The sequence below is a fragment of the Ahaetulla prasina genome, chromosome 7 (assembly GCF_028640845.1).
Source record: "Ahaetulla prasina isolate Xishuangbanna chromosome 7, ASM2864084v1, whole genome shotgun sequence".
Classification (NCBI taxonomy): domain Eukaryota; kingdom Metazoa; phylum Chordata; class Lepidosauria; order Squamata; family Colubridae; genus Ahaetulla; species Ahaetulla prasina.
Window position 1 is genome coordinate 101,013,586 of NC_080545.1, and position 27,864 is coordinate 101,041,449.

A 27,864-nucleotide genomic window follows, 5' to 3' on the forward strand; every position below is an offset into this window, starting at 1 on the left:
CAGAGGGATAGAATCAAGATCACGTGAAGTGTTGATACCACTTTATAATGCCTTGGTAAGGCCGCGCTTGGAATATTGCATCCAGTTTTGGTCGCCACGATATAAAAAAGATGTTGAGACTCTAGAAAGAGTGCAGAGAAGAGCAATGAAGAGGATTAGGGAGCTGGAAGATAAAAAATATATAAAGAACGGTTGCAGGAATCGGGTAGGTCTAGTTTAATGAACAGAAGGATTAGGGGTGACATTACAACAGTCTTCCAATATTTGAGGGGCTGCCACAAAGAGGAGGGGGTCAACTTATTTTTTTTTTTATTTTGTCACAACATTATATACAGGAACATATATTGAAAGGAAACAATAGGACAGGAACGGTAGGCACTTTTGTGCACTTATGCACGCCCCTTAACTTATTTTCCAAAGTACCAGAAAGCAGAAGAAGAAACAACAACAGGTGGAAATGAATCAAGGAGAGAAGCAGGCTGGAATTAAGGAGAAATTTCCTAACGGTGAGGACAATTAACCGGTGGAACTGCTTCCCACCAGAAGTTGTGAATGTTCCGACACTGGAGGTTTTTAAGAAGACACTGGACAGCCACCTATCTGGAATGGTATAGAGCCTCCTGCTTGAGCAGGGGGGGTGGATTAGAAGACCTCCAAGGTCCCACCCAACTTTGTCATTCTGTTATAAACCTCTTGGCAGATTGCTCCTGCGGCTGTCCCAGCCTAGGGCGAAGGGCAGCAGAGCAGAGGCTGCAAGCGAGGGTCTCCAGTGGGCGCGTGGCTGGAAAAGGCTCTGGAAGGCGAGGTTTTCCCCTCCACGAAGGACTTTGGCTCTTCAGACACTCTTCCATCGCTGGAGTCCCAGTTGAGAGACGGGCAGCCGCAGCTGGAATTTGAGCAGAGGGCGACTGCCAAGCTGGTGGCTCTTCCTAAGGGGCTGCCCTCCCGGCCTCCTCTGACTTGGCAGGTTATTAATAGAGACGCCGTCCCTGTTGCTCTCCAACCATCCAGGCCTCCGAGCCAGCCAGGACCCTGGGCAGATCTGCACCGAGCCCTGCGCAGCCGAGCCCTGCGCCTCCTGAATCCAGCTCCGTGGCTGGTATAGGAAAGGGCCCGGCAGCTTCGTGTTGAGATGCCCAGCTTTGCTTCCAAAGAGGGTACCCCGGGCACGATGGTGCAGGTGGGAAGGGCTTTCTGTATGGTTAGTCCTCATCTTACGGCCACAATTCACACACACACACACAGAGGATGCTGCAAGGGTCATAAATCCAGGCCGGTTTCCAAGTGCCCAAATTTTGATCATGCGGACTGAGGTCATAATGCCGCGACGGTCATAATTGCAAGGACTGGTTGTAAGTGACTTTTTTTTCAGTAGCGGCTGTAATTCTGAGCCATCCGTTGTGGTCGTAAGTCGAGAACTACCTGTGCCAAGGCAGAGGGCGAGGTAAGAGTAGTAGAAACTAGGAACGGAATGTGCTCCTATGTTTTCCCCATTGGACCCTCTTGACTCTCTGAAGTGGCCTAGGATTGACTAGAAGACCTCCGAGGTCCCTTCCTGCTCTACTCTGATTGGTTGATTGACCGTGGGGTGTGATCGGGTGAGGGGAACGAGGTGGGAAATGCAGGGAGGGTTTTGGTGTTCTTTGCCCTTTTGCAGGAAAGCACCCGTTACTCCACCTGGCCATGCTCCAGCCTGGGCATCTGACAAGCGGGTTATTTCTATCGAGGGCAACGCTTGCTGAATGTCCGAAGCTGCCCGGCTCTCTCCTGCCAGCGAGAGAGGCGGTGGAGAGTGACCGACACGTTCCCTGCATGCGCGCACAGGGATGTACCCACATGTGTGCGCACACACACACACACACACACACAAACACAAACACACACACACACTGGCTGCTCTTTGGGAAGGCTGCAGAAACTTCCACCTGCAGGAAAGCCCTAGGCCATCTTGGTCCAGTGGTTAAAGCACTAGGCTAGAAAGCAGGAGACGGTGAGTTCTAGGTCCCGTCTTTGGCATGAAAGCCAGTGGGCCAATCACCAGGAGATAGTGAGTTCTAGTCCCACCTTAGTCATGAGAGCCATTTGGGTGACTTTGAGCCGATCAACAGGGTGAGTTCTAGTCCCACCTTAGTCATGAAAGCCATTTGGGTGACTTTGAGCTGATCAACAGGGTGAGTTCTAGTCCCACCTTAGTCATGAGAGCCATTTGGGTGACTTTGAGCCAATCAACAGGAGACGGTGAGTTCTAGTCCCACCTCAGGCATAAAAGCCAGCTATAGAAATAATAAAAACAATAGGAATACATTAACGGAGAAATAAATAATAACAATAGAAACCATAGGAATAATGGAAAAAAGAAAAAGAAATATTAGAACGAATGGAGAGAGTAGAAATTACAGAAGTAGAAAGAATGGAAGTAACGGAGAGAATAGAAAGGATGAAAAATAAATAATAGAAAGAATAAAAAGAAAGTATGAAATGGTATATGGGGTTTTCTACCTGAGCAAGGGGTTGGACTAGAAGACCTCCAAGGTCCCTTCCAGCTCTGTTGTTCTGTTCTGTTCTGTTCAGTAGAGTAGAGTAGATTGGAGTGGAGTGGAGTGGAGTAGAGTAGAGTAGAGTAGAGTAAAGTAAAATAACAATAAGAAGAAAAGAAAGGACAGAAATAGAAAGCATATAAAGAACAGAAGTACAAGTAATAGCAAGAATTGTGATAATAGAAATAAATAGAAACGGAAAGAACAGGAATAAAAAAAAATAGAATGTCATTCACTCACTCACTCACTCATTTTTATTTTTATTTTTATTTCGATCTATCTATCCACCCAGTCCTATTTAGAAGCCGCCTGTCTCACTCATAACCGAAACAGAAATAGCCAGCAGCTCAGGGGGTCTGTCCTGGCAGAGACTGACTCACAAGAGGGGAGGTGGGGGTCCTGCTGCCCCCGCCCCCACACACACCATGGGACAGTGTCTCTCTGGTGTGCAACCCCTCTGGAGATTCCTGGGAAAGGATTGACGGACGAACCCCCTGCTGGGCCGGCTTCCTAGGCCCGTCCTGGAGTGAGGTGGCACATTGGGTCAGCAAAGGGGCAGGGCGCTTGGCAGGGCCGGGTGTGCCCCCCCCCTCCTCCCCGCCCAGGGCTCTGAGTAAGACGGCAAAGGTGCTCCTGAGCTCACCAGCGGATCGTTGCTGCTTGCGGTGTCCTACTACTATTAGACACGGAGGTGTAACTTTGCCCTTTGGAGAGAGAGAGAGAGAGAGAGAGAAGGCTGAATCACACCCCCTTTACTCAGTCCTCAGTTGAGAGCTGTAGTAGTTGCTGCTCCGTCTATTCCTGGAAGGGTTGTCATTCCCACAAGGGCTGGGAGGGCCTTTTCTCTGGAAGGATGACGCAGGGTGGGCACCGTTCCAGAATCTTCCAGAACCGTCCTAAAAGAAAGATCAAAAGAGATGACCGTTTGACCGGCATTGGCCCATCTTCGGAGTCATCCGTTTCTTTAGTAAACGTGCAACACTCAGCCAAGGTTTTGGGATGAATCAGAGGGCACGATAATAGAATTGGTAGGGACCTCGGAGGTCTTCTAGTCCAGCCCCTTGCTCAAGCAGGAGACCCTATGCCATTTCAGACAAATGGTTGTCCGGTCCCTATTTAAAAACCTCCAACTTCTGGTGGCAAGTGGTTCCACCGGTTTAATTGGCCTCGCTGTCGGGAAGTTTCTCCTTAATTCCAGCTTGCTTCTCTCCTTGATGAGTTTCCATCCGTTGCTTCTTGTCCTGCCTTCAGGGGCTTTGGGGAATAGGTCGAGCCCCTCTTCTTTGGGGCAGCCCCTCAAGTGATAATACCATGTTTCCCCGAAAATACGACATGTCCTGAAAATAAGGCCAAGCCTGATTTTTGGGGGGTGGGCGTAAATATACACCCTCCCCCGAAAATAGTGAAGGGTTGGGCGTGGGCAACCGAGAAGGCAGCCCTTCCCTCCCCCGGTCAGCTAATGGCAGCTGGGCTCCTTAACTACCCCCCCGGACTTCGTCAGCTTCCGGACCTTCGGACCTTCCGCCGCGGGCTTAAAACATACTTATTTAATTGTGCAGGACTGAGCTAGATTTTAAACTTATGGGTTTTAATTGGGTTTTATTTTGATATTTTAATTAACGGGCTTTTAGAATAAGTTTTTTAATTGCTTTTATATTGTATTTATGTGTTTTTAAGTGCCTGTGAACCGCCCTGAGTCCTTCGGGAGATAGGGCGGTATATAAATATGATTAAATAAATAAATAAATAAAATAAATTAATGGCAACCTGCGGATCATCTGAGCTGATTGGGAGCTGCCTCAGTGTTCTTGGCGCTCGCCCACCTCCCATCCATCCATCCATCCATCCATCCCCCTCGTCTGAAAACTCCTGCCCCACTTGCACCTCTTGCCACTTGGTACCCACTCAGTGGACACACATACACACCCTGGCCAGGCAGATCGCCACTCACTGACCGAGCGGTATCCCAGGATCATGATGTGGGCGAAGCTGGTGAGCATCAGGTCCTTGAGGAGTCTGTGCTGCTGCCATACCAGCACTGAGGATAGGTTCCTCTGCGGCTTTCAAATCTTGGCTGGAAGCTGCTAGAAGCGGAGAAGAGGTCGGTCGGACCAGCCGGTCGGGCCGAGTCTTCCAGGAGCTGGGGCAGCTGCATGGACCTGGAACCATAGAGTGGGACGAATAGAATAGAATAGAATAGAATGTGCAGAAATGAATAGGTTAACACTTGCAATTAAAGAGAAGGAACAAACTGAATATTTTGTTTGGGGCCTCTGGTGGCTCAGCAGACTAAGTCTGTCTGTTATTAACACAGCTGCTTGCAATTACTGCAAGTTCAAGTCCCACCAGGCCCAAGGTTGACTCAGCCTTCCATCCTTTATAAAGTAGGTAAAATGAGGACCCAGATTGTTGGGGGCAATAAAAGTTGACTTTGTATATAATATACAAATGGATGAAGACTATTGCTTAACACATTGTAAGCCGCCCTGAGTCTTCGGAGAAGAGCGGGATATAAATTCAAATTTTTAAAAAAAAGATATTATATGGGAACTATTCTACCGATGGCTAGAGAATAAGTATGAACGTTAGAAATAAAAGTAGATTAGTGAAGTGTAGAAAATATATCAATAGAATTAAATAAATTAAGATGAGGATTGTTACAGTATTAGATAGGTTATGCATATCAGTATTAAGTTAAGAGTAGACAAATAATGAACATGGCTGTAAATTTGAATTGTTATTGCGCAAGACATTTGTACCCAGACGACACACTGTTTAATGGAAGATGGATTGCTTGTATTAAAAGAAACTTAAAACTTAAAACAAGAGAATAGAATAGAATAGAATAGAATAGGAGCTGGAAGGCACCTTGGAGGTCTTCTAGTCCAGCCCCCTGCTCAAGCAGGAGAATCTATACTATTTCCGATAAATGGCTATCCAGTCTCTTCTTAAAAACCTCCAGTGATGAAGCGCCCACAATTTCTGAAGTTTTGACGGGGTTAAAGGCAGTGATGAGATTCAGCCAGTTCGCACCACTTCGGGAGAACCGGTTGTTATCTTTCTGAGCAGTTTGGTAAACTGGTTGTTGAAAGAAATAATTAGGGCAGAGAACCGGTTGTTAAATTATTTGAATCCCACCACTGGTTAAAGGGATTATTGCAAGATACATTAGTGTGTCGATGAAGGCACCAGGAACTGGGCTCTACTTCGCTTCCCTGGCTGAGGCGTTTGGGGGGTGGGTGGGGAGGCTAAAATCTGAATCCCTCCACAATTAGTTCAGTATCTTCACCCCACATCACTCTGACTGGGTCTAACTGTCCCACACGCAACAATAAAAAAACTAGGCAGAGAATTCCTGGCTAGTTTTTTTAAAAAAACCTATCTAAAGAGTTTCTTTAAACAGATTGCAAGATGAGTGTTTACTTAGGTAAATATCAAAGGTGTTTATTTAGTTATTAGATTTCTAAGCCACTGTGACCAAATGACTTTAGATGGTGTACAAACAGGATTACCAGATGTGTACACATGAAATACCACAACGTAATCATACAACTTTTACAAATAATAAAATAAAATAATAAAATAAAATAATAAAATAAAATAAAAAATAAAATAATAAAAAATAAAATAATAAAATAAATAATAAAATAAAATAATAAAAAATAAAATAAAATAATAAATAATAAAATAATAAAGTAAATAATAAAGTAAATAATAAAGTAAAAAAATAAATAAAAGCAATACAACTTTAGAGCAGTACCTAAATAACTGTTTGCTTGATTGATTGACTGATTGGTTGATTGATGTATTTTGGTGGCTGCCTACTCTGTGCAGCTTACCATTTTTAAAAAGGGGGAAAACAGGGAAAAAAAGCAAAAAAGATATCTAGTGAGAAAAAGAGAAAGGAAGAGGAAGAGAAAAAGAGAGAAGAAGGGAAAGATAGAAAGAGGAAGAAAGAAAGAAAAAGAGGGAGAAAGAGGTGGAGGAAGAGACAGAGGGAGAAAGAAAGAAAGAAGAGATAAAAAGAGAAAGAGGAAGGGAAAGAAAGAGGAGAGAGAAAGAATGAAAGAGAAAGAGGGAGAAAAGGGAGGGAAAGAAAGCAAAAGAGGGAAAGAGAAAGAGAAAGAGAAAGAGAGAGACAGAATGAGAAAGAGAGAGTTGGAGAGAGAGAGACAGAAAGGAAAGAGAGTTAAAGAAAGCAAACGAGAAAAAGAGAGAAAAAAGAGGAAGGAAAGAAGGAAAAGAAGGAGAGCAAAAAAGAGAAAGAGAATGATAAAAAGAGAGGAAGAGAAAGAAAGAAAGAAAGGGAGGGAGGGAGGGAGGGAGAAAGAGGACACCATTTGAACGCCTCAGCCTTGACACAACCCTCTTCAGTCAATTGCAAAAGGCAGCTTGACTTGCAAAAGGAACAGCTGACATCCTGGGATGAGGCCTTTAATCCTCTGAAATTTGCACATCTGGCTGCCCCAGGTCCTTGGGAAGGCCTGGGGAAGTGGACAAAAGTGCCAGATCCAGTCTGAACATCTGGCTGACTCTGCATTCAGCCATAATAACTAACATCGACATCGACAATACCAGTCAATTGCAAAAGGCAGCTTTGCTCGGAAGAGCTGACATCCTGAGATCTTTAATTCCCTCAAACTTGCACATCTGGCTGTCCCAGGTCTTGGGGAAGGCCTGGGGAAGTGGACAAAAATGCCAGATCCAGTCTGAACGGAAATTGATGAGACTTTTTGGCTAACTGGGCTGCTTTAAGTTTTCAACACCCTGGCTCAGGCTGCTGCTGCCTCTGCAGAGTGGAGCGCTGTTGAACACACACACACACACACACACACACACACACACACACACACACACACACACACACACTCCAAGCTGTGTGCTGACACGTTTGGAAAACTCTTCAATCATCTTTTTTAACCACTCAGGTCAAGTCTGAAAACTTAGAAATGACTCGTCAATCAACCATCCGGTCAGGAAAGTGGAGGGGTGGGGTGGAGGAGGGGAGGCTTTCCAATTGGTTTTTTGCAGGGCTACTTTGGGAGGGCTCCCTTGGCCTCCCTCCCCTCCCTCCCCCCTCCCGTTTGGGGGTGCCCCCAACCCTTTTTGCACCCCTCCCCCCAATCCTCTTCTCTCCATCAGCAAAAGACCCGGCACGCTTTTTCCATCCTCACGCCAAGAAAAGACAATATTCCGAGTCCCCAACCTTCCTTTCCTGGAGGGTGGAAATTAAAAATAGCAGCTGAGATACCCCTGGCGTTCCGGCCTGCGGAAGGGGAGGGGAGGGGGTGGGTGGGCAGCCAGGGACAGGGGGAGGGGGGTCCCTGCTGCGGGTGGAGCCAATCCCCTCCGCTTGCTATCCTTAGCGGCCAATCCCGAGCGCTGGGATTATCTAGCCGGGGCGGGGGGCGCGTTGCGAAGAAACTTCGCCCCATCATCCCTTACTTGTCGATGGGTCCCGGGGCGCTCAGGCATTCCTGGCGGTCCTTCCTCCTGACGTGGGGCGGGGGGCGGGGGGGGCCGGGGAAGGGTGGGGGGGGGGGAGGCGAGGGGGTGGCGGAGCCTTTTAAAACACCCCTCCTTCGTCCCGGACCTTCCACTTTTGAATGACCCAAGCCGAAGTCCGGATACCCCGCTTCCCGACGCTCGCCTGCGCCTTCGGCCGGGGACGCAAAGGAAACCAAGCCGAGCCGAGCCGTGAGACCAGAGGGGACCCCCCTGCCCGCCCCCTCCTCTTCAGAGTCCCGAAGACAAAGAGGAACCCACCCACCCACCCAGCCCGGCCGTCAGCCCAGCCCAACCCAACCCAACCCGGCCCCTCCGGGTGCTGAAATTCCTGCGCTTTTTGGGCAACTTTTTTCTGCGGGACGGTTGCGGCTACAAAAGTTTCCGCGGAGTTTCGAGAACCGGGAGAGGCAAAAAAGTGGACACCTCCCCCCACCACCACCACTCCCCCACGCCCGCCCGCCCGCCCGCCAGCCAGGCCGAGGGGCTGAGCGCTTTCACTTTCGAGCACTTGCACTCTTAAGCCGGGCGCTTTTTCCTCCCGTCTCCGGTGCCTCTTCGCGTTTTGTTCTTTCTTCTTCTTCGCTTTCCCGCAGCAAGTTCGGATCGCGCGCACCACCACCCCGCAACCCCCGGGATTGCCGGAACCCCGCCGCCATGAACAGCAACAGCTACTACGAGCAGCCCCCCCAGGGCTACTACCAGCCGGGCGAGGAACCCCAGCAAGAGGAGATGCCGGCCACGGAGAAAGACCTGGCGGAAGACGCGCCCTGGAAGAAGATCCAACAGAACACCTTCACCCGCTGGTGCAACGAGCACCTGAAGTGCATCCACAAGCGCATCGGCGACCTGCAGAAGGACCTGAGCGACGGGCTGAAGCTCATCGGCCTCCTGGAGGTGCTCAGCCAGAAGAAGATGTACCGCAAGTACCACGCCCGCCCCAACTTCAGGCAGATGAAGCTGGAGAATGTGTCGGTGGCGCTGGAGTTCCTGGACCGGGAGCACATCAAGCTGGTCTCGATCGGTGAGTCTTTCCCCCCTCCCTGCCCTCCCAGGAGGGATTGGGAAGAGGAGGGCAGCGCTGCTGGGTTTGCCTCAGCCTGTCTCCCAGCTGGGGTGGGTCAGAGGGGGAGCCAGGCAGGAGGGACCGGAGAGGGGAAGGAGGTGGGACGGGTCTGGTAGAGAAAGGGGACTGTGCCCAAGTCAGGAGGGTCACTGAGTCCGGAATGGCCAACTTATCATGGTTTGCCATGGCCATTTAGCCATGCCAATTCAACATGGCCAACTCATCATGGCCAACTCGCCATGGCCAACTCACCGTGACCACCTTGTCATGGCCAACTCGCCATGGCCAACTCATCATGGCCAACTCGCCATGGCCAACTTACCACAGTCAACTCGCCACACGACAACTCACTGTGGAACAGTTTGCCAATTCAATTTCATTCTTTAAAATAATTTTTAAAAATTGTTTTAATCTTGATTGTTCACATTGCCTTTTATCCCTCCTCTTGCATCCCTTCTTTACTGATTTTATTCCACCCTTTCTTCGATATTAGTGTAACTTGTTCCGTGGCGAGTTGGCCGTAGTGAGTTGTCTAGCAACAAATTGGCGAGTTTGGCTGTGGCCAGTTGGCCACGGCGAGTTGTCCTAGACCCCACTGAGTCACCCAGGAAGGGGAGTTATGGGGCGACGGACAGACCTCGGGGTCTGGTGGCAGGGACCACTGGCTGGGTTTGTGTGGGTGTGTGGTGCCAGGTCAGTGAAAGGCAGTGTGGTGCCAGCTCAGGAGGTGTTGATGTGATTGGGGTGTGGGGATTCTGGAGGGCTTGATAAGATTGGGGGAAGTACCCATCTGGACTGTTCCTCCCATGCTGACTTCAAGTGGGTCCCAGATTTGGCTGGTTGTGTGAAGGGGGCCTGCCCCACGATGGGGCTGGGTGGGGAGCACTCCGTTGGGTTTGTGTGGGCATGTGATGTTGTATAGGAGGGACAGCAAGAGATCCAGCTCAGGAGGTGTTGATGTGATGGGGGGTTTGCGTGGCCATTGTGGGTGCCAACCCGGTCTGCCTCTCCCATGCTGACCTGGAATGGATCTGTGTTTCCTGTAAACCCAAGTTTGGCTGGTTGTGTGAAGACGACCTTCTCAGAAAGGAGGACTGCCCTGGAGATGAGTGGTTTGTGGTGGTGATCTGGTGACTTCTCACCAGATCAATGGTGCGATTGGACAGGTAATCCTGGACTGGCAGCGCTTCATTTAGTGACCATCTGAAGTTACAATGGCATTGAAACGACCCTTGTTCACACTTACGACCGTGGCAGCATCCTAAGGGTGACGTGATCCAAATTCAGACGCTTGGCACAACGGACTCCCATTTATGACGGTCGTCGTGTCCCTGGGGTCACACGATCCCCTTTTGCGACCTTCTGACGGGCTGTGCCCACGGGGGAAGCCCATCTGACTGAACAGCCGTGTGACTCATTGTAACTACTGGAGTGAGTCACTTAACAACCGGGGCAACGAAAGGTCACAAAAGCGAGCAGATCTCCTCCCAACCACGGACTGGCTTAGCAATGGAAATTTGGGGGGGGGTTGGTTGTGGTCATAAGTTGAGGACGAACTGTAGCTGCCTTCGGCACAGAGGAGGAGCTGGCTGCACAAAACCTGGACGAGCGGTTGGCTCCAATCACACACACACACACACCGCCCCCTCCCCTTGCCCAACGAGCCCTAGATGAGATGCTGGGATCCTCTTTGGGCTTCCAGCTGTCCCTCTGGCAGCTGTTCTCGGACAACCTCTGACCGGGTGCCAGATTCCCAGGTTACACAGAATGCTTCTTAGTCATGGCTGAAATGCGTTCGTGGGCAGCCTTTCGGGAGGCGACTGGGGCTCTTGATGGGTGCTGGCAGCTGGGGAGGCCGAGTCCTCGGGCCGCCAGCTTGAAAGGAGGTGGGTGGGAAATGCCTCCAGCTTCGGCTCAACCACGCAGGGAGACCGTTGCAAGGTTGCCCCCGTAGAGGAGGGACTGGCGTGGGGGCCTTTGGTGCTCTTTCTGAGCTGGGTGGTTTTCTTGTAGATGTTTCCTGGCCCGAGTAGGGAACAACATCAGTGCTAGAAGGGAGTGGGGTTGGTGGAGGGGAGGAGGAGGAGGAGGAGGAGGAGAATTGTGGGTCCTTGATGCCCTCTGAGCTTGGTGGTTTCCTTGCAGACGTTTCATGACCCAACTAGGTACCATCATCAGTGCTAGAAGGGAGTGGGGTTTGCAGAGAGGAAGAGGAGGAGGAGGAGGACTATGGGGTCTTTGGTGATCTCTGCACTTTGAATAGAATAGAATAGAATAGAATTTTTTATTGGCCAAGTGTGATTGGACACACAAGGAATTTGTCTTGGTGCATATGCTCTCAGTGTACATCAAAGAAAAGATACCTTCATCAAGAATCATAAGGTACAACACTTATTGATAGTCATAGGTTACAATAGGATAGAATAGAATAAGAAGGGGAGGTTATAGACCATGGGGCGGAGGCGGCTGCCGCTGTTGCGGCCCTGGAGTTGGGTCAGGCTGAACCCAGAGTTCTGAGATCCAAAACTAGGAAGTGATAAAGATATTTGGTATTGTGTTGGTTTTTCTTATTCTCTTTCGTATGATATTCTGATTATTCTTGACCCTTCCTCATTGTGTATGTAAGATTGAAACTTAGCTACTTCGTTTCACCTGCTTGCCATATGGCTGTTGTATGTGTTTAAAATTTTGAGTAAAATTCTTATCATGTATAAGAAAAATGAAAATTTACCATACCTGATATGTATTTGCATAAATCTTTTTTGACCAATAAAAACTTTTTTATAAAAAAAAAAAATAAAAAAAAAAGGATAGAATAGAATAGAATAGAATAGAATTTTTTATTGGCCAAGTGTGATTGGACACACAAGGAATTTGTCTTGGTGCATAGGCTCTCAGTGTACATAAAAGAAAAGATACCTTCATCAAGGTACAACATTTACAACACAATTGATGGTCAATATATCAATATAAATCATAAGGATTGCCAGCAACAAGTTATAGTCATACAGTCATAAGTGGAAAGAGATTGGTGATGGGAACAATGAGAAGATTAATAGTAGTGCAGATTCAGTAAATAGTCTGACAGTGTTGAGGGAATTATTTGTTTAGCAGAGTGATGGCCTTCGGGAAAAAACTGTTCTTGTGTCTAGTTGTTCTGGTGTGCAGTGCTCTATAGCGTCGTTTTGAGGGTAGGAGTTGAAACAGTTTATGTCCAGGATGCGAGGGATCTGCAAATATTTTCACGGCCCTCTTCTTGATTCGTGCAGTATACAGGTCCTCAATGGAAGGCAGGTTGGTAGCAATTATTTTTTCTGCAGTTCTAATTATCCTCTGAAGTCTGTGTTTTTCTTGTTTGTTGCAGACGTTTCATGGCCCAAGTGGGGAACATCATCAGTGCTAGAAGGGAGTGGGGTTGGTGGAGAGGAGGAGGAGGAGGAGGAGGAGGAGGAGGAGGAGGACTATGGGGTCTTTGGTGCTCTCTGTGCTTTGTTGTTTGTTGCAGATGTTTCATGGCCCAACTGGGGAATATCATCAGTGCTAGAAGAAAGGGCTTTTGCAGGGAGGAGGTGGGGTGTCCACAGACAGGGTCAAAATCACGAAGATGGAAGCCGCCACAGTGTGATCAAAGATGAATCCCACCTGTGACACTCATACAACTAAGGATACGAGTTGGGCAACATATACATTTAATAAATGTATTAAAATGTGCAGAGGGCTTTTATTGGAGATTAAGCCACAAACGAGGATGCTAGTTAGTTCGGGATTCAGAGCGCTGGTTGCATCCAGAGCCTAGGTTAATTCAACAGGTTAAGCAGGTTGTGAGAATGCGACTCAGCTGGTGGGAGAACAACAGGGCTTTGGGCTTTGTACGGTGCGAAACTCCCGATGCTTCAGTTGTGGTTTAAACGATGAGCATTAAGCATCTCCAAGTTGTGGGTCTGTATCAAAAGAGAGAGAACAGAATAACAGAGTTGGAAGGGACCTTAGAGGTCTTCTAGTCCAACCCCCTGCTTAGGCAGGAAACCCTACACCACTTCAAACAAATGTTTATCCAACATCTTCATAGAAACTTCCAGTGTTGGAGCATTAACAACTTCTGCAGGCAAGTCGTTCCACTGATTAATTGTTCTCACTGTCCGGAAATTTCTCCTTATTTTCTAAGTTGCTTCTCTCCTTGATTAGTTTCCACCCATTGCTTCTTGTTCTACCCTCAGGTGCTTTGGAGAACAGCCCAACTCCCTCTTCTTTGGGGCAGCCCCTCAAATATTGGAACACTGCTATCATGTCTCCCCTAGTCCTTCTTTTCATTAAACTAGACATACCCAGTTCCTGCAATCGTTCTTCATATGTTTTAGCCTCCACTCCCCTAATCCTCTTCGTTGCTCTTCTCTGCACTCTTTCTAGAGCAGGGGTCCCCCAAACTTGGCAGCTTTAAGATTTGTGGACTGCTGGCTGGAGAATTCTGGGAGCTGAAGTCCACAAGTCTTAAAGCTGTCAAGTTTGAAGACCTCTGTTCTAGATTATCAACATCTTTTTTACATTTGGATGTTTTTCCAACATGTCCACCCTATTTTCTCCAGGGGGAAAAGAAACAAATGAAGTTACTTGCAACCCCAGAGCTGAGGTTGCTGGAGAAGGGTCAGCTTTTTGCTGGCTACTTTTGAGAAGTTCTGCTCAATTTACAATCGGAGCAAAACTTGCCAAGGCCTCTGTTTTGCGCTGTGTTATTTCTAAAATCCTCCTGTTCCAACAACGGGTCGGTGGGATGAAAGCAACTGAGGCTTTAGAAAAAACAAAAAACAACCCAAGTTGGAGCCATCCAGAAAACAGGATGCAAAATTTTCCTCTCTCGTTTCTCTTCTGTTTCATTTCACATTCCTGATTCATTGTTTTCCCCCCTCCTCCGGTTTTAAAACTCACAACGGACAATTCGAACCCTGAATAGGTTTCTCTTTGGGGCAAATAAGATGGAGGTCTGTGTTGCTTTAACTCGAGGGATGTATAGGTAGTCCTTGAGTTATAACCATTTGCTTAGTGACGGTTCAAAGTTACAACAGCCTAAAAGAAGGGACTTATGACCGTTTTTCACACTTACGACCGTTCAACATTCCCGTGATCAAAATTCACACGCTTGGTAACTGTCTCATATTTTATGATGGCCGCAGTGTCCCGGAGGTCACGTGATCCCATTTTGTGACCTCCTGACCAACAAAATAAACAGCGAAAGCCAGATTCACTTAAAAACCCTGTGATTCACTTAACATCTTAGCAGCAAGAAAGGTCACAAAACTGACTGAACAATTTGTCTTGCTCAGCAGCGGCAAACTTGGGCTCAGTTGTGGTCGTACGTTGAGGAATACCTGCGTCAGCCTCTCTGTCCTGGTCAGTCTGTGTGTCTCAATTTGTGTGGAAAAAAAAATTGCACCATCTCATAGGACCAGACTGAGCCCAAGGGAGCGGTCAGACGTGACTTTGGGAAACAGCCATGGACTTAAATATGGACCCGTTGCCAAGCATCTGGATTTTGATCACGTGATCATGGGGATGCTAAGGGTGAAAAACAGTCCTAAATCACTCATTTCAGTGCCTTTGCGCCTTTGAACCGTCACTAAACGAACTGTTGTAAGTTGTATACTACCTGTATAAAATTAAGAACAAACCTGTAGGAGATGACAAGGCTGAACCTGAGGGAGGGGTCGAACGGGTCATAAATCATGAATCTCTGGGTGCCCGCTAGAAAGTCCACCCTACCTTGAATGCCTTTCTTATCTCCCGCTCATTTCCCGCTTAACAGTCAGTTGGCCAGATTCTTGTAGAGAGCTTAAGCTTGCAAGAAATCTTTATATTCATTTGAGCGGCCTGTCTCTCCTGATTTCCCAGGCGCTTGACAAAACCATGCAGATGTCAGCCTTAGGAAAGTGAGTTATTTTTTTAGGGGGTAATTAGAGATAGTCCTCAACTTACAACAGTTCATTTAGCGACCATTCAAAGTTACAACGGCACTGAAAAAAGTGACTTATGACCGTTTTCCACGTGGTCACGTGATTTACGTTCGGATGCTTGGCAAATGACTCATATTTACGACGGTTGCGGTGCTCCTCTTTTGCGACCTTTTGACTATCAACGTCAATGAGGAAGGCAGATTCTTTTAGCAGCCGCATCACTAACTTGCTGATGGCGGTGGTCCACTTAACAACTGTGGCCGCAAAGGTTGTAAAATGGGCCAAAACTCATTTGTCTTGATTAGCAACAGAAATTTAGGGCTCAATTGTGGTCACAAGTCGAGGACTATCTGTATTTATGACACTTGCAGTGCCCTGGGGTCACTGACAAGCGAAGTCAATGGGGAAGCCAAGATTCACTTAAGAACGACGTTACTAAAATGTAAATGAATGTAAAATTCTAATGAAGGAATTTTTTTCTTTGAATATGGATAAAGGGACACCTATAGAGATAGTTTGGGACACCAGCAAAGCTTATATGAGGGGAATTTTATTAGAGATGAATAATAAATACAGAAATAGATTGCACAAAAAGCGAAAAGAATTAGAAGAGGAAATTAAAAGGAAGGAGCAGTTATTGGTATGTAATCCAGGAGATAGTAAAATAAAAGAGTCAATAAATATATTAAGAGGTCAATTTAATATGCTAATGGCAGATCAGGTGGCAACTAATTTACAATATGCAAAACACAATTTGTTTAATAATTCTAATAAACCTGGAAGGTGGTTAGCATATTTATTAAGAAAGAAACAGAAACGACGTATAATTGATAAAATAGAATATAGAGGTAAGGAAGTATATCAGCAAAATTTGATTAAAAAAGCTTTTTTAGAATATTATACTAAGTTATATTCTAGAGATGTGATTAATGATAAAGATATAGATAGATTTTTACAGGATCACGGTTTCTTAGAAATTACAGTAGGTCAAAGGGAAGAGTTGAATAAAGAATAAAGAAGTAAAGAGTAAAGAAGGAAGAAAGTAGGTAGGGAGGTAGGGAGGTAGGAAAGAAGGGAGGGAGAAGAAAGGATAGGAGAAGAAGAAGAAGGAGAAGATAGAGGGTTAGAAAGGATGGTAGTGAGAAGTGGGAAAGAGGTGGAGAAGTAGGAAAGCGGGGAGAAGGATGGTGGGGAAAGTCGAAGAAGGATGAGAAGGGTAGAAAGGATTAAGGGAGGGAGTGGCGGTCGAGCAGCCCTGATGGAGTATAATTTGAGTATAGGATCGATTGTTGGATAAGTGATTGTATTGTACACTGGTCAAACTGTGGGAATTATTATGGAAAATAAAAAAATTTGTTCTGGAAAAGAACGACGTTACTAACTTGGTGATGGCAGGGATTCACTTAACAACGGTGGCAAGGAAAGGTCATTAAATGGGGGCAAAACTCACTTAACAACTGTCTTGATTAGCAGCGGAAATTTGGGGCTCAGTTGTGGTCGTATGTCGAGGACTACTTGTATTTATCTCAAATATTTATATAGCCTTTCGCTCAGTTAAGTCTTACGCAGGGAGTGGAATTCCCATCACTAAGTGAGGCAATTATTGAAATGAGTTGTGTCCTGTTTTAGTTGCGGCCGAGTTGTTGGGAATTGGCTGGGAAGATCACAAATGTGATCGCAGGATGTCGCAACTGTTCTAAGTGCAAGAACCAAAAAACACCTTTTCCGGTGTGATCGTCCTTGCAAAAGTGGCGAAATAAATGATTGAAAATTGAAGCTTACCCCCTGTGTGTTAACAGCTGATAAAATAGCTTATGAAATTCTGGGCAAAAGCTGAATTCTTCGCTAAGTTCTAAGTTGTATAAAGAGAGAGAGGCAGAGAATAAAAAACACATGAAGTATTAGAACCGCTTTATAAAGCCTTAGTGAGGCCACACCTGGAATACTTGCGTCCAGTTTTGGTCCCCACATTACAAAAAAGTGGTTGAGACTTTGGAAAAAATGCAGAGAAGAGCAACTATGAGGATTATGGAGACTGAAAACATATGAAGAACGGTTGCAGGATTTGGGTTTGGCCAGTCTAGAGAAAAGAAGAATTAGGGGTACATGATAGCAGCTTTCTACTATTTGGGAGGCTGCCGTGAAGAAGAGGGGGGCAAATTATTCTCCAAAGCACCAGAAAGCAAGAAAAAGAAACAATGGATGGAAACTAATCAAGGAGAGAAGCAACCTGGAATTAAGCAGAAACTTCCTAACAGTGAGGACCATTAACCAGCGGAACAGCCTGCCACCAGAAGCTGTGGGTGTTCCATCGCTGGACAGTCTGAAATGGGAGAAGGGCTCCTGCTTGAGGCAGGGGATGGACTAGAAGATCACCAAGGTCTCTTCCGACATCTATTATTCTGGGATTCTGTAACGGTCTCCTGCTCGAGCAGTTGGTCGGACTAGAACAGGGGTCTCCAACCTTGGCAACTTTAAGCCTTGTGGACTTCAACTCCCAGAGTCCCAGAATTCTGGGAATTGAAGTCCACAAGTCTTAAAGTTGCTAAGTTTGGAGACCTCTGGACTAGATGACCTCCAACACAATGGAATTCAATTTTTTTTTACTACCGGTTCTGTGGCCGTGGCTTGGTGTGGCTTGGTGGGCTTGGCTTGGTGGGCATGGCAGGAGAAGGATACTGCAAAATCCCCATTCCCTCCCCACTCCAGGGGAAGGATACTGCAAAATCCCCATTCCCTCCCCACTCCAGGGGAAGGATACTGCGAAATCCCCATTCCCACCCCACTCTGGGATCAGCCACAGTTGGTATTTGCCAGTTCTCCGAACTACTCAAAATTTCTGCTACCGGTTCTCCAGAACGGGTCAGAACCTGCTGGATTTCACCCCTGCTCCAACACCCTTCCAACTCTATTCTTCTGTGATTCTGTAAGGCTTTCCTGCTTCAGCAGGGGGCTGGACTAGAAGACCTCCAAGGTCCCTTCCAGCTCTATTCTATTCTGAGGCGAGAGCAGGAACCACCAAATATCCACCAAGATCCAGAAAAAGTTTTTTAAGAAGAGACTGGTCAGCCACATCTCTGAACTGGTATATCGCAGTGGTGGCTAACCTATTTGCTGTCACATGCCAAAAGTGGGGGAAGTGTGGGGGGGTTCGCGTGCGCACGGGCCCACACCCATAATTCAATGCTCCCTGCACCGCAGCCCCCCACACACACATGTGTGTGAGACCCTCCCTGTGCTCCCCCCTGCTTTTGGCACGCAATGGCACGGTGGGCCCAGAAAGCCAGTTTTTCACCCTCCCCAGGCTCCAGAGGCTTTCTAGGGGCCTGGGGAGGGCCTGGGAAAACGGCCTTCTCCACCCCACGGAGGCCCTCCAGAGACCGGAAACAGCCTTCTCCACCCCACGGAGGCCCTCCAGAGACCGGAAACAGCCCTTTCTTGACTTCCGGTGGGACCGGAAGGCCCGAAAATCAGCTGGCGTGCGCTGGAGCTGAGCTAGGGCAATGCTCGCGTGCCCACAGATATGGCTCCATGTGCCACCTGTGGCACACGTGCCATAGGTTCTCCATCACGGGTATATGGGGTCTCCTGCTTGAGCAGGGGGCTGGACTAGAAGACCTCCAAGGCCCCTCCCGACTCTCTTTTTCTGTTCCGTTAACAAAACAACTTGCCGTCAGAAGTTGTGGCTGCTTCATCCCTGCAGGTTTTCAAGAAGGGATCGGACAGCCACTTGTTTGAAATGGCCTGCTTGAGCAGAGGGATGGACTAGAAGACCTCCAAGGTCCCAATTCCAACTCTACTTTGATTGGGTGGAGAAGAGAAGCTGGGGTCAAACCAGATAGATTTGCCTCTTTGCCTTCCTTCCAGGCTCCGTGAGAGAGAGAGAGACGGGCTCTTCTCCTGGAGACGCTTCGGATTCCACCGCACTCTCATCAAAAATCTTTGTGTGTGCCGATTGTCTATTTTTGGGCATGGATTCTTCACTTGGCCCCCTGGATGGGTGGCCTGACGTCCTGCGGGGAGATTCCTGACCAGCTTCTCTTGCAGACTTGTTGGTCTTTCCAAGCGACCACGTAGGAAGGAAACAACGGAGTTGGAAGGGACTTTAGAGGTCTTCTAGACCAGGGGTCTCCAACCTTGGCAACTTTTAAGACTTGTGGACTTCAACTCCCAGAGTTCCTCAGCCAGCAAATTCCTCAGAATTCCCAGAATTCCTCAGCCAGCAAAGCAAAGCTGGCTGAGGAATTCTGGGAGTTGAAGTCCACAAGTATTATTATTATTATTTATTATTTATTAGATTTCTATACCGCCCTTCTCCCGAAGGACTCAGGCCAAGATAAAAACAAACAATACACTATACAATTAAAACAAGAATTAAAAAACTTATTACACAATTGGCCTAAGACTTTAAAACATTTAAAATTCTAAAAACCCATTAAAATTCGTAATATAAAGTTAAAAACCAACAAAATTTAAGCCAGCCCCGCGCGAATAAATAAATGTGTTTTCAATTCACGGCTTAAAGTTGCCAAGGTTGGAGACCCCTGCTCTAGACCTCCAGGTTGGGAAGTGCTGGGGATGCTGCAGCTAACAATCTTCAGCTAGGTTCACACAAAATGTTGCATTCAGTTCGCAGTGTGTGTGTGTGTGTGTGTGTGTGTGTGTGTGTGTGTGTGTCTTTATTTCGTTGTATTTGTGTTGGATAGTCTTCACTTAGAGAGCCTGTCCGGTTCTGGCAGTGCGTTTAAAGCGAAGGTAGAGAAGCTGGATGGAACAGAATAACAGAGTTGGAAGGGACCTTAGAGGTCTTCTAATCCAACCCCCTGCTCAAGGCAGGAAACCCTATACCAGTTCAGACAAATGGCTGCCCAATCTCTTCTGGGAAACTTCCAGTGTTGGAGCACCCACAACTTCTGGTGGCAAGTAGTTCCACTGGTTAATTGTTCTCGGTGCCAGGAAATTTCTCCTTAATTCCAAGTTGCTTCTCTCCTTGATGAGTTTCCATCCGTTGCTTCTTCTTCTCCTGTCTTCTGGTACTTTGGAGAATAGGTTGACACCCCCCCCATCTCTTCTTTGGGGCAGCCCCTCAAATCCTGGAAGGCTGCTATCGCGTACAGAATAACAGAGCAGCAGAGTTGGAATGGAACCTCAGAGGTCTTCTAGTCCAACCCCCTGCTGAAGCAAGAGACCCTACGCCATTTCAGACAAGTTGGCTGTCCAGTCTGTTCTTAGAAACCTCCGGTGTTGGGATCCCCCACAACTTCTGGAGGCAACATGTCTCACTGATTAATGGATCTGCGATTAAAGAATAACAGAGTTAGAAGGGACCTTAGAGGTCTTCTAGTCCAGCTCCCTGCTCAGGCAGGAGACCCTACGCTATTTCAGACAAACGGCTGCCCAGTCTTTTCTTAAAAACCTCCAATGAACGAGCAACCACAACTTCTAGTGGCAAGCTGTTCCACTGGTTAATTGCTTCTCACTGTTTGGAGATGTCTCATGAATTCTAGGTTCAAACTCAGTTTCTCCTGGGATTGAATCCAAGTCTTTAATCGCACAGCTAGCCCGAGGGGTCAGAGGGCCCCTACCTCTATGGCAGGGGTCTCCAAGCTTGGCCACTTGAAGCCTGGAGGACTTCAACTCCTAGAATTCTGGGAGTTGAAGTCCTCCAGGCTTCAAGTGGCCAAGCTTGAAGACCCCTACTTCTATGGGGCAGATCCTAAGCAGAGAGAGAGGTGGGGAAGGGAGCCCAGCCAGAAGCCCCGAATGCCAGAAATGTCTCTCCAGCCCAAATTTGCTCTCAGCTGTTCGGATGCTCCACCCACTCTTGTCTTGATGGAACCACGATCCGGACAGGTGGGATAACTCGGGCGGGGTGGGGGGTTGAGGGAGAGAAGGGGGGCATTCCTGCATCTGAAGGTCTCAACCCCCGCTCTCCCCCCTCCCCGCTGGGTTTAACCCGGGATCTTTTGGTGGTGTTGGGGTGGGGGCAAAAACTGGAATGCCATTTGCTCCGACCCCTTTCGGAGTGGGCTCTGATCAAACAGTGCAGGCTTTGCTGCGACTTCTTTCTTAAGAGTTTGAACTGGAAAAACGTGGCTTATTTTTTCACACTTAACAACCGTTCCCCCCGTGGTTGCACGATCAAAGTTCAAGACGCCTGAACGTTGGAGCTTCATGTCTACGCACCAATTGCCAAGCGTGCTGAATTTTGATCACGGGAAATGCTTGCAACGGTGCTACGTGTGAGAAGCTGTCGTAAGTCACTTTTTCAAGGGCCGTTGTTGTAATTTTGGTCGCTAAACGAATGCTTGAAAGTCAAGGATTATTTGTAAATCAAAGACATTTCGATTTCGTTTATTTTATCAAATTTCCACGCCGCCCCCTCTCGCTACCAAGCGACCTCCGTCTAGGTTGTAATACCATCGACGGCAGAACAAAACGATGCAATGACAACACGAAAATGTCAGGCATGAACAAGCTAAAAAGGAAAAGTGATTTTTTTAAAAAAAATAAAATACCCCCAGATAAATAAAACTTCCAAGAGTCAAAAGTAACAACCCTGTCAAGTTTTTGGTAGATTTGCAGATGACGGCGTGGCGAAGAATATTGGAGAAATAGAATATAAATATCAGAGAAAATTGGCTCCTTTTAAACTCCTCCAGGCACCAGCAAAGGAAAAAAATAAATCAAAAAACCCCCACAGCAGTTGATTGACAAAAATGTCCTGGAAGAAGGGGGGTGGGTGGGTGCCACTCATGTGACCAAACAGAAAACACCCCTTAATACCCTTAAAAGGAAGGCAGCTTTGCTATTTTGGGATTCAGGAGTTGAAGGATCAAATGTCGAGAGACAGAATTTATGAGGGAGGAGACACAGGCTTTGACCCAAGAATGGATCCCTGCCCGGAAAGGTTTTGTGTAGCAGCACCCCCACATCCCGATAATGTGGGTCAATCGTCCGATGAGCTTGCATTGATTCGGGTGCCGATTTAATTCTTTCGCTGCTGGGTTCTGCATCTCCCACCTCAATTTTTGATTATTTTTAAAGCAGGGTTGGTCAATTTTGGCCATCTTTTAAGAGTTGTGGACTTCAACTCCCAGAATCCCCCAACCTGCCTGCTTTAAGATAGATGGATTCTGGGAGTTGAAGTCTCCGTATCTTAAAGGTGGAGAAACAGTGGTCTAGACCAGAGGTCTCCAATCTTGGCAACTTTAAGCTTGGAGGACTTCAACTCTTGGAGACCCCTGGTCTAGACCATATGTGTGTGTGTGTGTTTCCAACCTTGGTCACTTTAAGACTTGTGGACTTCAACTCCCAGAATTCCCCAGCTATGCAAAGCTGGTTGGGGAATTCTGGGAATTTGAAGTCCTCCAGGCTTAAAGTTGCCAAGGTTGGAGATCCCTGGTCTAGACCGTGTTTGTTTGTGCGTGCATGTGTGTGTATGTGTTTTCAACTTTGGTCACTTTAAGACTTGTGGACTTCAACTCCCAGAATTCCTCAGCTATGCTAGCTGGAGAATTCTGGGCCAAGGTTTTGGCTTGAAAAGTGGCCAAGGTTTTACATCAGTGAGGGACTGTTTACCGATTCGAAGCGGTTCGGGCGAACTGGTAGTTCCGAGTTGTTACAACCGGCAGTAGCCTACCATTGTTTTACATCCCCGCTTTAGAGCAATGCTTGGATTTTTCTACCTGGCTAACAGTTTTGTTTTGTTTTTTTAAAAAAAAGCACATTCCTACATAAATGCGAAGTCATTGCAGTCAGATGGCAGGGAAGTTTTGACTAATTGGTGCTAAGTTTGTGAAGTATTCCTGCCTCAGGCAAGGAGTTGGACTAGTAGACCTCCAAGGTCCCTTTCGGCTTTATGATTCTACGATCCCGCCTTCTTTCTTCACCTCTGCCCAGGAGAAAAGGACCAGAGACCCCATGTGTGTGTGTGTGTAAGGACAAAGACCTGTATTTTGTCTTTCTCTTTGTTTTTAACCGGTTTGGGGATTATTCTCCTTGTTTGAGATGGGGCGGCTGTAAAAATAGAATAAATAAATAAAAATATCTACAGGTAGTCCACAAATTTACAGCAGTTCATTTAGTGACAGTTCAAAGTTACAACAGCACTGGAAAAAAGTCACTTAACGACCATTTTTCACACTTATGACCATTGCCGCATGCCCTTGGTCCTGTGATCAAAATTCGACCGCTTAGCAACTGGCATGTACTTATGACGGTTGCAGTGTCCTGGGGTCACGTGTTCCCCATTTGTGCCCTGACGAGTGGGGGAGCGAGACTCACTTAACAACCGTGTTACTCCCTTAGCAATACAGTGATTCACTTAACGGCTGTTGCAAGAAAGGTCGTACAATGGAGCAAACCTCACTTCACTGCTGTCTCCCTTAGTCACGGAAAATTTTGGGTTCAGTTGCGGTCATAAGTCAAGGACTACTTGTATTTGCCACCCACAATCAATTCGTTTGAGATTGGCAGCTGTAGAAATGGAATTAAGAAATACAAAGAAATAGGTTTTGTCAGAAGAATAATTTGGGGTTCCAGTTTGAGCCGGGGCTGCACAAGAATAAATAAAAATGAAATTCACATACCTGTGAGGACAGAAAAAATATATTTATGCCTAAAAGCAAAATAATTTGCTTTTAGGGACTGGCTGCAGACAAATGGGGTACAGCAGCAGATTTTTTATAGGGGATCTTGTCCTGGGGCCGAAGTGTCTATGTGCTGATTGTGGAGTGACACCTGAGGTGTGTGTGTGTGTGGGTGTTTGGGTGTGTTGGTATGTTTATTTTTGTGAACGTGCAGTTCCTCTCTAGGAGACCTAATTTAATTCACTCTGTTCTTGTTTGCAGACCTTATCCTTTGATATGTGGATTGGGTCCAGGGAAATTAATTGAGGCGGGGTGTGTTTGTTTGAGGGCCTTTGCTCATTTTAGTGGATTAATTTAGTTTCGGCTCCATTGTCAGTTATCTAGGGGAGAGACCTTGAGTCTCAGACCTTCGTGGATTCTGTTTCAATATTTTTAAGACAAGATGGAAAGAATAATGCCACTTTATAAGGCCTTGGTAAGGCCACACTTGGAATATTGCATTCAGTTTTAGTTGCCACGATGTGAAAAAAAGATGCTGAGACTCTAGAAAGAGTGCAGAGAAGAGCAGCAAAGATGATTAGGGGACTGGAGGATAAAACATATGAAGAACGGTTGCAGGAACTGGGTATGCCTAGTTTAATGAAAAGAAGGACTAAGGGAGACAGGATAGCTGTGTTCCAATATCTCAGGGGCTGCCACAAAGAAGAGGGAGTCGGGCTGTTCTCCAAAGCACCTGAGGGCAGGACAAGAAGCAATGGGTGGAAACTGATCAAGGAGAGAAGCAGCTTAGAACTAAGGAGAAATTTCCTGACAGTTAGAACAATTAATAAGTGGAAGAACTTGCCTGCAGAAGTTGTAAAAGCTCCAGCACTGGAAATTTTTAAGAAAATGTTGGATAACCATTTGTCTGAAATGGTGAAGGGTTTTCTGCCTGGGCAGGGGGTTGGACTAGAAGACCTCCAAGGTCCCTTCCAACTCTGAAAAAAAAAATATATATATTCAGATATGAAGCTTCTCAGAACAGATTCTTTAACAGCGGTGCCAACCCAGAGGGGTCGAAATGCTCCGGCCACGCTTTGCGGTCAGCATTCAGAGCCAGGGATATTGTCCTGTTAGGGATTAACTGTCCTGCCGGCTGATCCTAGCAGACAATCAGTGGCGGGTTCATTTCATGAGACCAAAATGGAAAGTGAGGCCCATTTCCAGGCGCGTCCGCTCACCCTGCACTCAGGCTCCATATATGTGTGTGTGTGTTTAATATTTTTAAGGGAAGATGGAAACCCGTCCCCCCCAAAAAATCTCTATTTAGGGCAGGGGTCTCCAACCTTGGTCCCTTTAAGACTTGTGGACTTCAACTCCCAGCTTTGCTGGCTGAGGGACTCTGGGAGTTGAAGTCCACAAGTCTTAAAGGGACCAAGGTTGGAGACCCCTGGTTTAGGGGGTGGCTGGTGACTTTTTTTTGCCTCTGGCTGCAGATTTTAACTCTGTGGTCCAGGAAACTGTAAGACTGTTTGGAAGAAATGCAGAGCGTTTACAGACCCAAGCTATTTTTTTTTTAATAATATTCCTTTTTTTAATACAAGCCTTTTTTAAAAATCCAAGCTTCTTTTTTCATGCAGAGTTATATATATTTTTTCATGCAGAGTTATATATATATTTTCTGAGGTTTTCACGGGTGTTTGTATATAGGTCTTTGGTTGTTCGGGTTTTCTCCCGTGTAAAATTGGAAGTGTCTTGGCGACGTTTCGACGAAGTCTCATTCGTCATCTTCAGGCTTCAGCTTCGTGCTTCTGGGAGCAATGTGTGATCGCAGCTGTTTCTTCCTTTTAACTGCTAGTGGGGGTTTGATCAGACCAATCAGAGCACAGCCAAGCTCCCACCCAATCAGTTCAAACCCCCACTAGCAGTTAAAAGGAAGAAACAGCTGCGATCACACATTGTTCCCAAAAGCACGAAGCTGAAGCCTGAAGATGACGAATGAGACTTCGTTGAAACGTTGCCAAGACACTTCCAATTTTACACGGGAGAAAACCCGAACAACCAAAGACCTATATATATATATATATATATATAAAAAAAACTGAGTAGGGGGTGGGACTAGAAGACCTCCAAGGTCCCTTCCAGCTCGGTTATTCTGTAATTTTGGAAAACTGTTAGCTCTTGCAAAGGCTCAGCTTCCGAAGCAAACATTAATCATGTATGTGTGAATTCTTTTCCCCCCCTCATTTTTCAGATAAGGGAAGAAAAAGATAAGGGAAGGAGCAAGTTAAGGTTGCTGTTTTGACATTTCTCCTGAATTTTAAAATGCGCAGAAATGTCACTTCTGTCAAAAGACTTTGGGGTTGTGTGGTTGTGTGTAAGAGAAGAAGAAGAAAAAAACTCTTCCGGCTGTTTTTTTCATCTCCCTCCACATTTCTAGCTGTCTCGCTTGAGATAGTCCTTAACTTACGACCAGAATTGAGCCCCCACATTTCCATTGTTAAGCGAGAAAGCTGATAAGTGAGTTTTTATTTATTTATTTATTGATTTGATTTTTATACCGCCCTTCTCCCGAAGGACTCAGGGCGGTGTACAGGCAAGATAAAACATACAATGTACACGTTAAAATGCAATTTAAAAAACTTATTTTAAAATTAGCCTGAAAAAATTAAAATATACCATGAGCTAAAAACCCCATTTAAAATTAATCAAAATTTACAAAATTTAAAATTAAAATTAAAAGGTTTTGACAACCTTTCTTGGCACAGTTTTTAAGTGAACCACTTACGTTAGTTGCAAGGTTTTTAAGTGAATCTGGCTTCTCCTTTGACTTGGCTTGTCCGAAGGTCACAAAAGGGGATCATGACCCCGAGGACCGTCATAAATACGAGTCGGTTGCTGAGCATCTCGAATTTGGATCACGTGACCACGGGGGGAGGGACGGACGGATGCTGCAGGGCTAAGTGTAAAAAAAGTCCTCTTTTTTTTCAATCCCGTTGTAACTTTGAACGGTCACTAAACGAGCCTGTTGTCCGTCGAGCGCCACCTGTGCGGCTCACTGAACGACCGCGGCGATTCGCTTAGCGACGGCGTCAAGAAAGGCTGTGAAACGGGGCAAAACTCACTGAATGACTGTCTCGCTTAGCCACAGAATCATTGGGCTCGATTGGGGGTCGTTAAGTCGAGGACTACCTGTCCTTGAGTGATCTGATACGGGGGTCTCCAACCTTGGTCCCTTTAAGACTTGTGGACTTCAACTCCCAGAGTTCCTCAGCCAGCAAAGCTGGTCCCTTTAAGACTTGTGGACTTCAACTCCCAGAGTCCCTCAGCCAGCAAAGCTGGCTGAGGAACTCTGGGAGTTGAAGTCCACAAGTCTTAAAGGGACCAAGGTTGGAGACCCCTGATCTGTTAAATGGGGCAATTGAAACACACACACACACAAGAGATGAGAGGAAGGTGGCCAGGAATCATGCATCCAAATGAGAGATCGGTGGGCCATCTCCGCTGCTGCGTCCACAGTTTCATGCGGGGGTCCCTCTGGGGCTGTCGTAGCCCCCCACCCCATCCCGAATCTGGTGGGCGCCAGGTTGGGGAAGGGGGTCCCTGTGCGCAGGAGGCCTGGCTGGCTGGGCGGCTGCTGCGGCTCAGCTGATCTCCCCCGAGAGCCGAGAGGCGGCTCAACTTTCCATGGCTCTTGCAGCCGCTTGACCTCAGTGCTTAGCTATGAAGGGTGGTGCGTGCCGTGTGTGTGTGTGTGTGTGTGGGGTTGTGTGTGCCTGCAGAGGAAGGGGAGGGGGATTCTCAGAATAACTGAATTGCTCCTTGCTGGGGTTTTTTTCCTGCCTGTTTCCTTGGAGAGAAACTTGTTTTTCGTGCGGGAATCCTCAACAGGCATCGATCCGGACAGTTTCTTGCTGATCTTGGTAGAAAGTTTAGAAACTTTCTCCCTTTCCCTCCCAACCCCCCCGCAACAATCCTGGTGTGTACAGGGGGTCCTCGAACCCACGACCGCAATTTGAGCCCCCAAATTTCTGTTGAGGGAGTTTGGCCTCGTTCCGTGATTTTTCGTGCTGCCGCCGTTCAGTGAATTCCCGCAAAATCCTTCGGTTAAGAACACGGTTGTTGAGCGAATTCTGGCGGGAGGACACTGCGACCGTCATAACTAGGAGTCAGTTGCCGAGCGTCTGAATTTTGATCAGGGGACTGCAACGGTCGTAAGTGTGAAAAAATGGTCATAAGTC

The 27,864-nt window shown here is 46.9% G+C and overlaps 1 protein-coding gene and 1 long non-coding RNA gene across 11 annotated transcripts in view; one reads left to right on the top strand and one right to left on the bottom strand.

The window, feature by feature from the left end:
- Positions 1-297: 297 nt before the first annotated feature.
- Positions 298-6,269, bottom strand: LOC131201715 (uncharacterized). Of its 3 annotated transcripts, none has more exons than XR_009155971.1 (4): positions 4,464-6,269; positions 3,181-3,874; positions 2,500-2,563; positions 298-2,273 (listed from the first exon to the last, which is right to left on the bottom strand). It is a non-coding gene; the product is annotated as an uncharacterized LOC131201715 (long non-coding RNA). The 3 variants fall into 3 exon arrangements; XR_009155970.1 differs by having other exon boundaries at positions 3,181-3,433; positions 4,464-6,262; XR_009155968.1 differs by having other exon boundaries at positions 3,181-6,269.
- Positions 6,270-8,124: 1,855 nt separating this feature from the next.
- FLNC (filamin C) overlaps positions 8,125-27,864 on the top strand; it is a 94,328-nt gene continuing 74,588 nt past the window's right edge. For all 8 annotated transcript variants that reach the window (XM_058189845.1, XM_058189849.1, XM_058189846.1 and 5 more), the window contains exon 1: positions 8,125-9,066. In XM_058189845.1, coding sequence (XP_058045828.1) covers positions 8,700-9,066 — 367 coding nt within the window. In that variant the 5' untranslated portion in view covers positions 8,125-8,699. The remainder of the gene's footprint in view (positions 9,067-27,864) is intronic.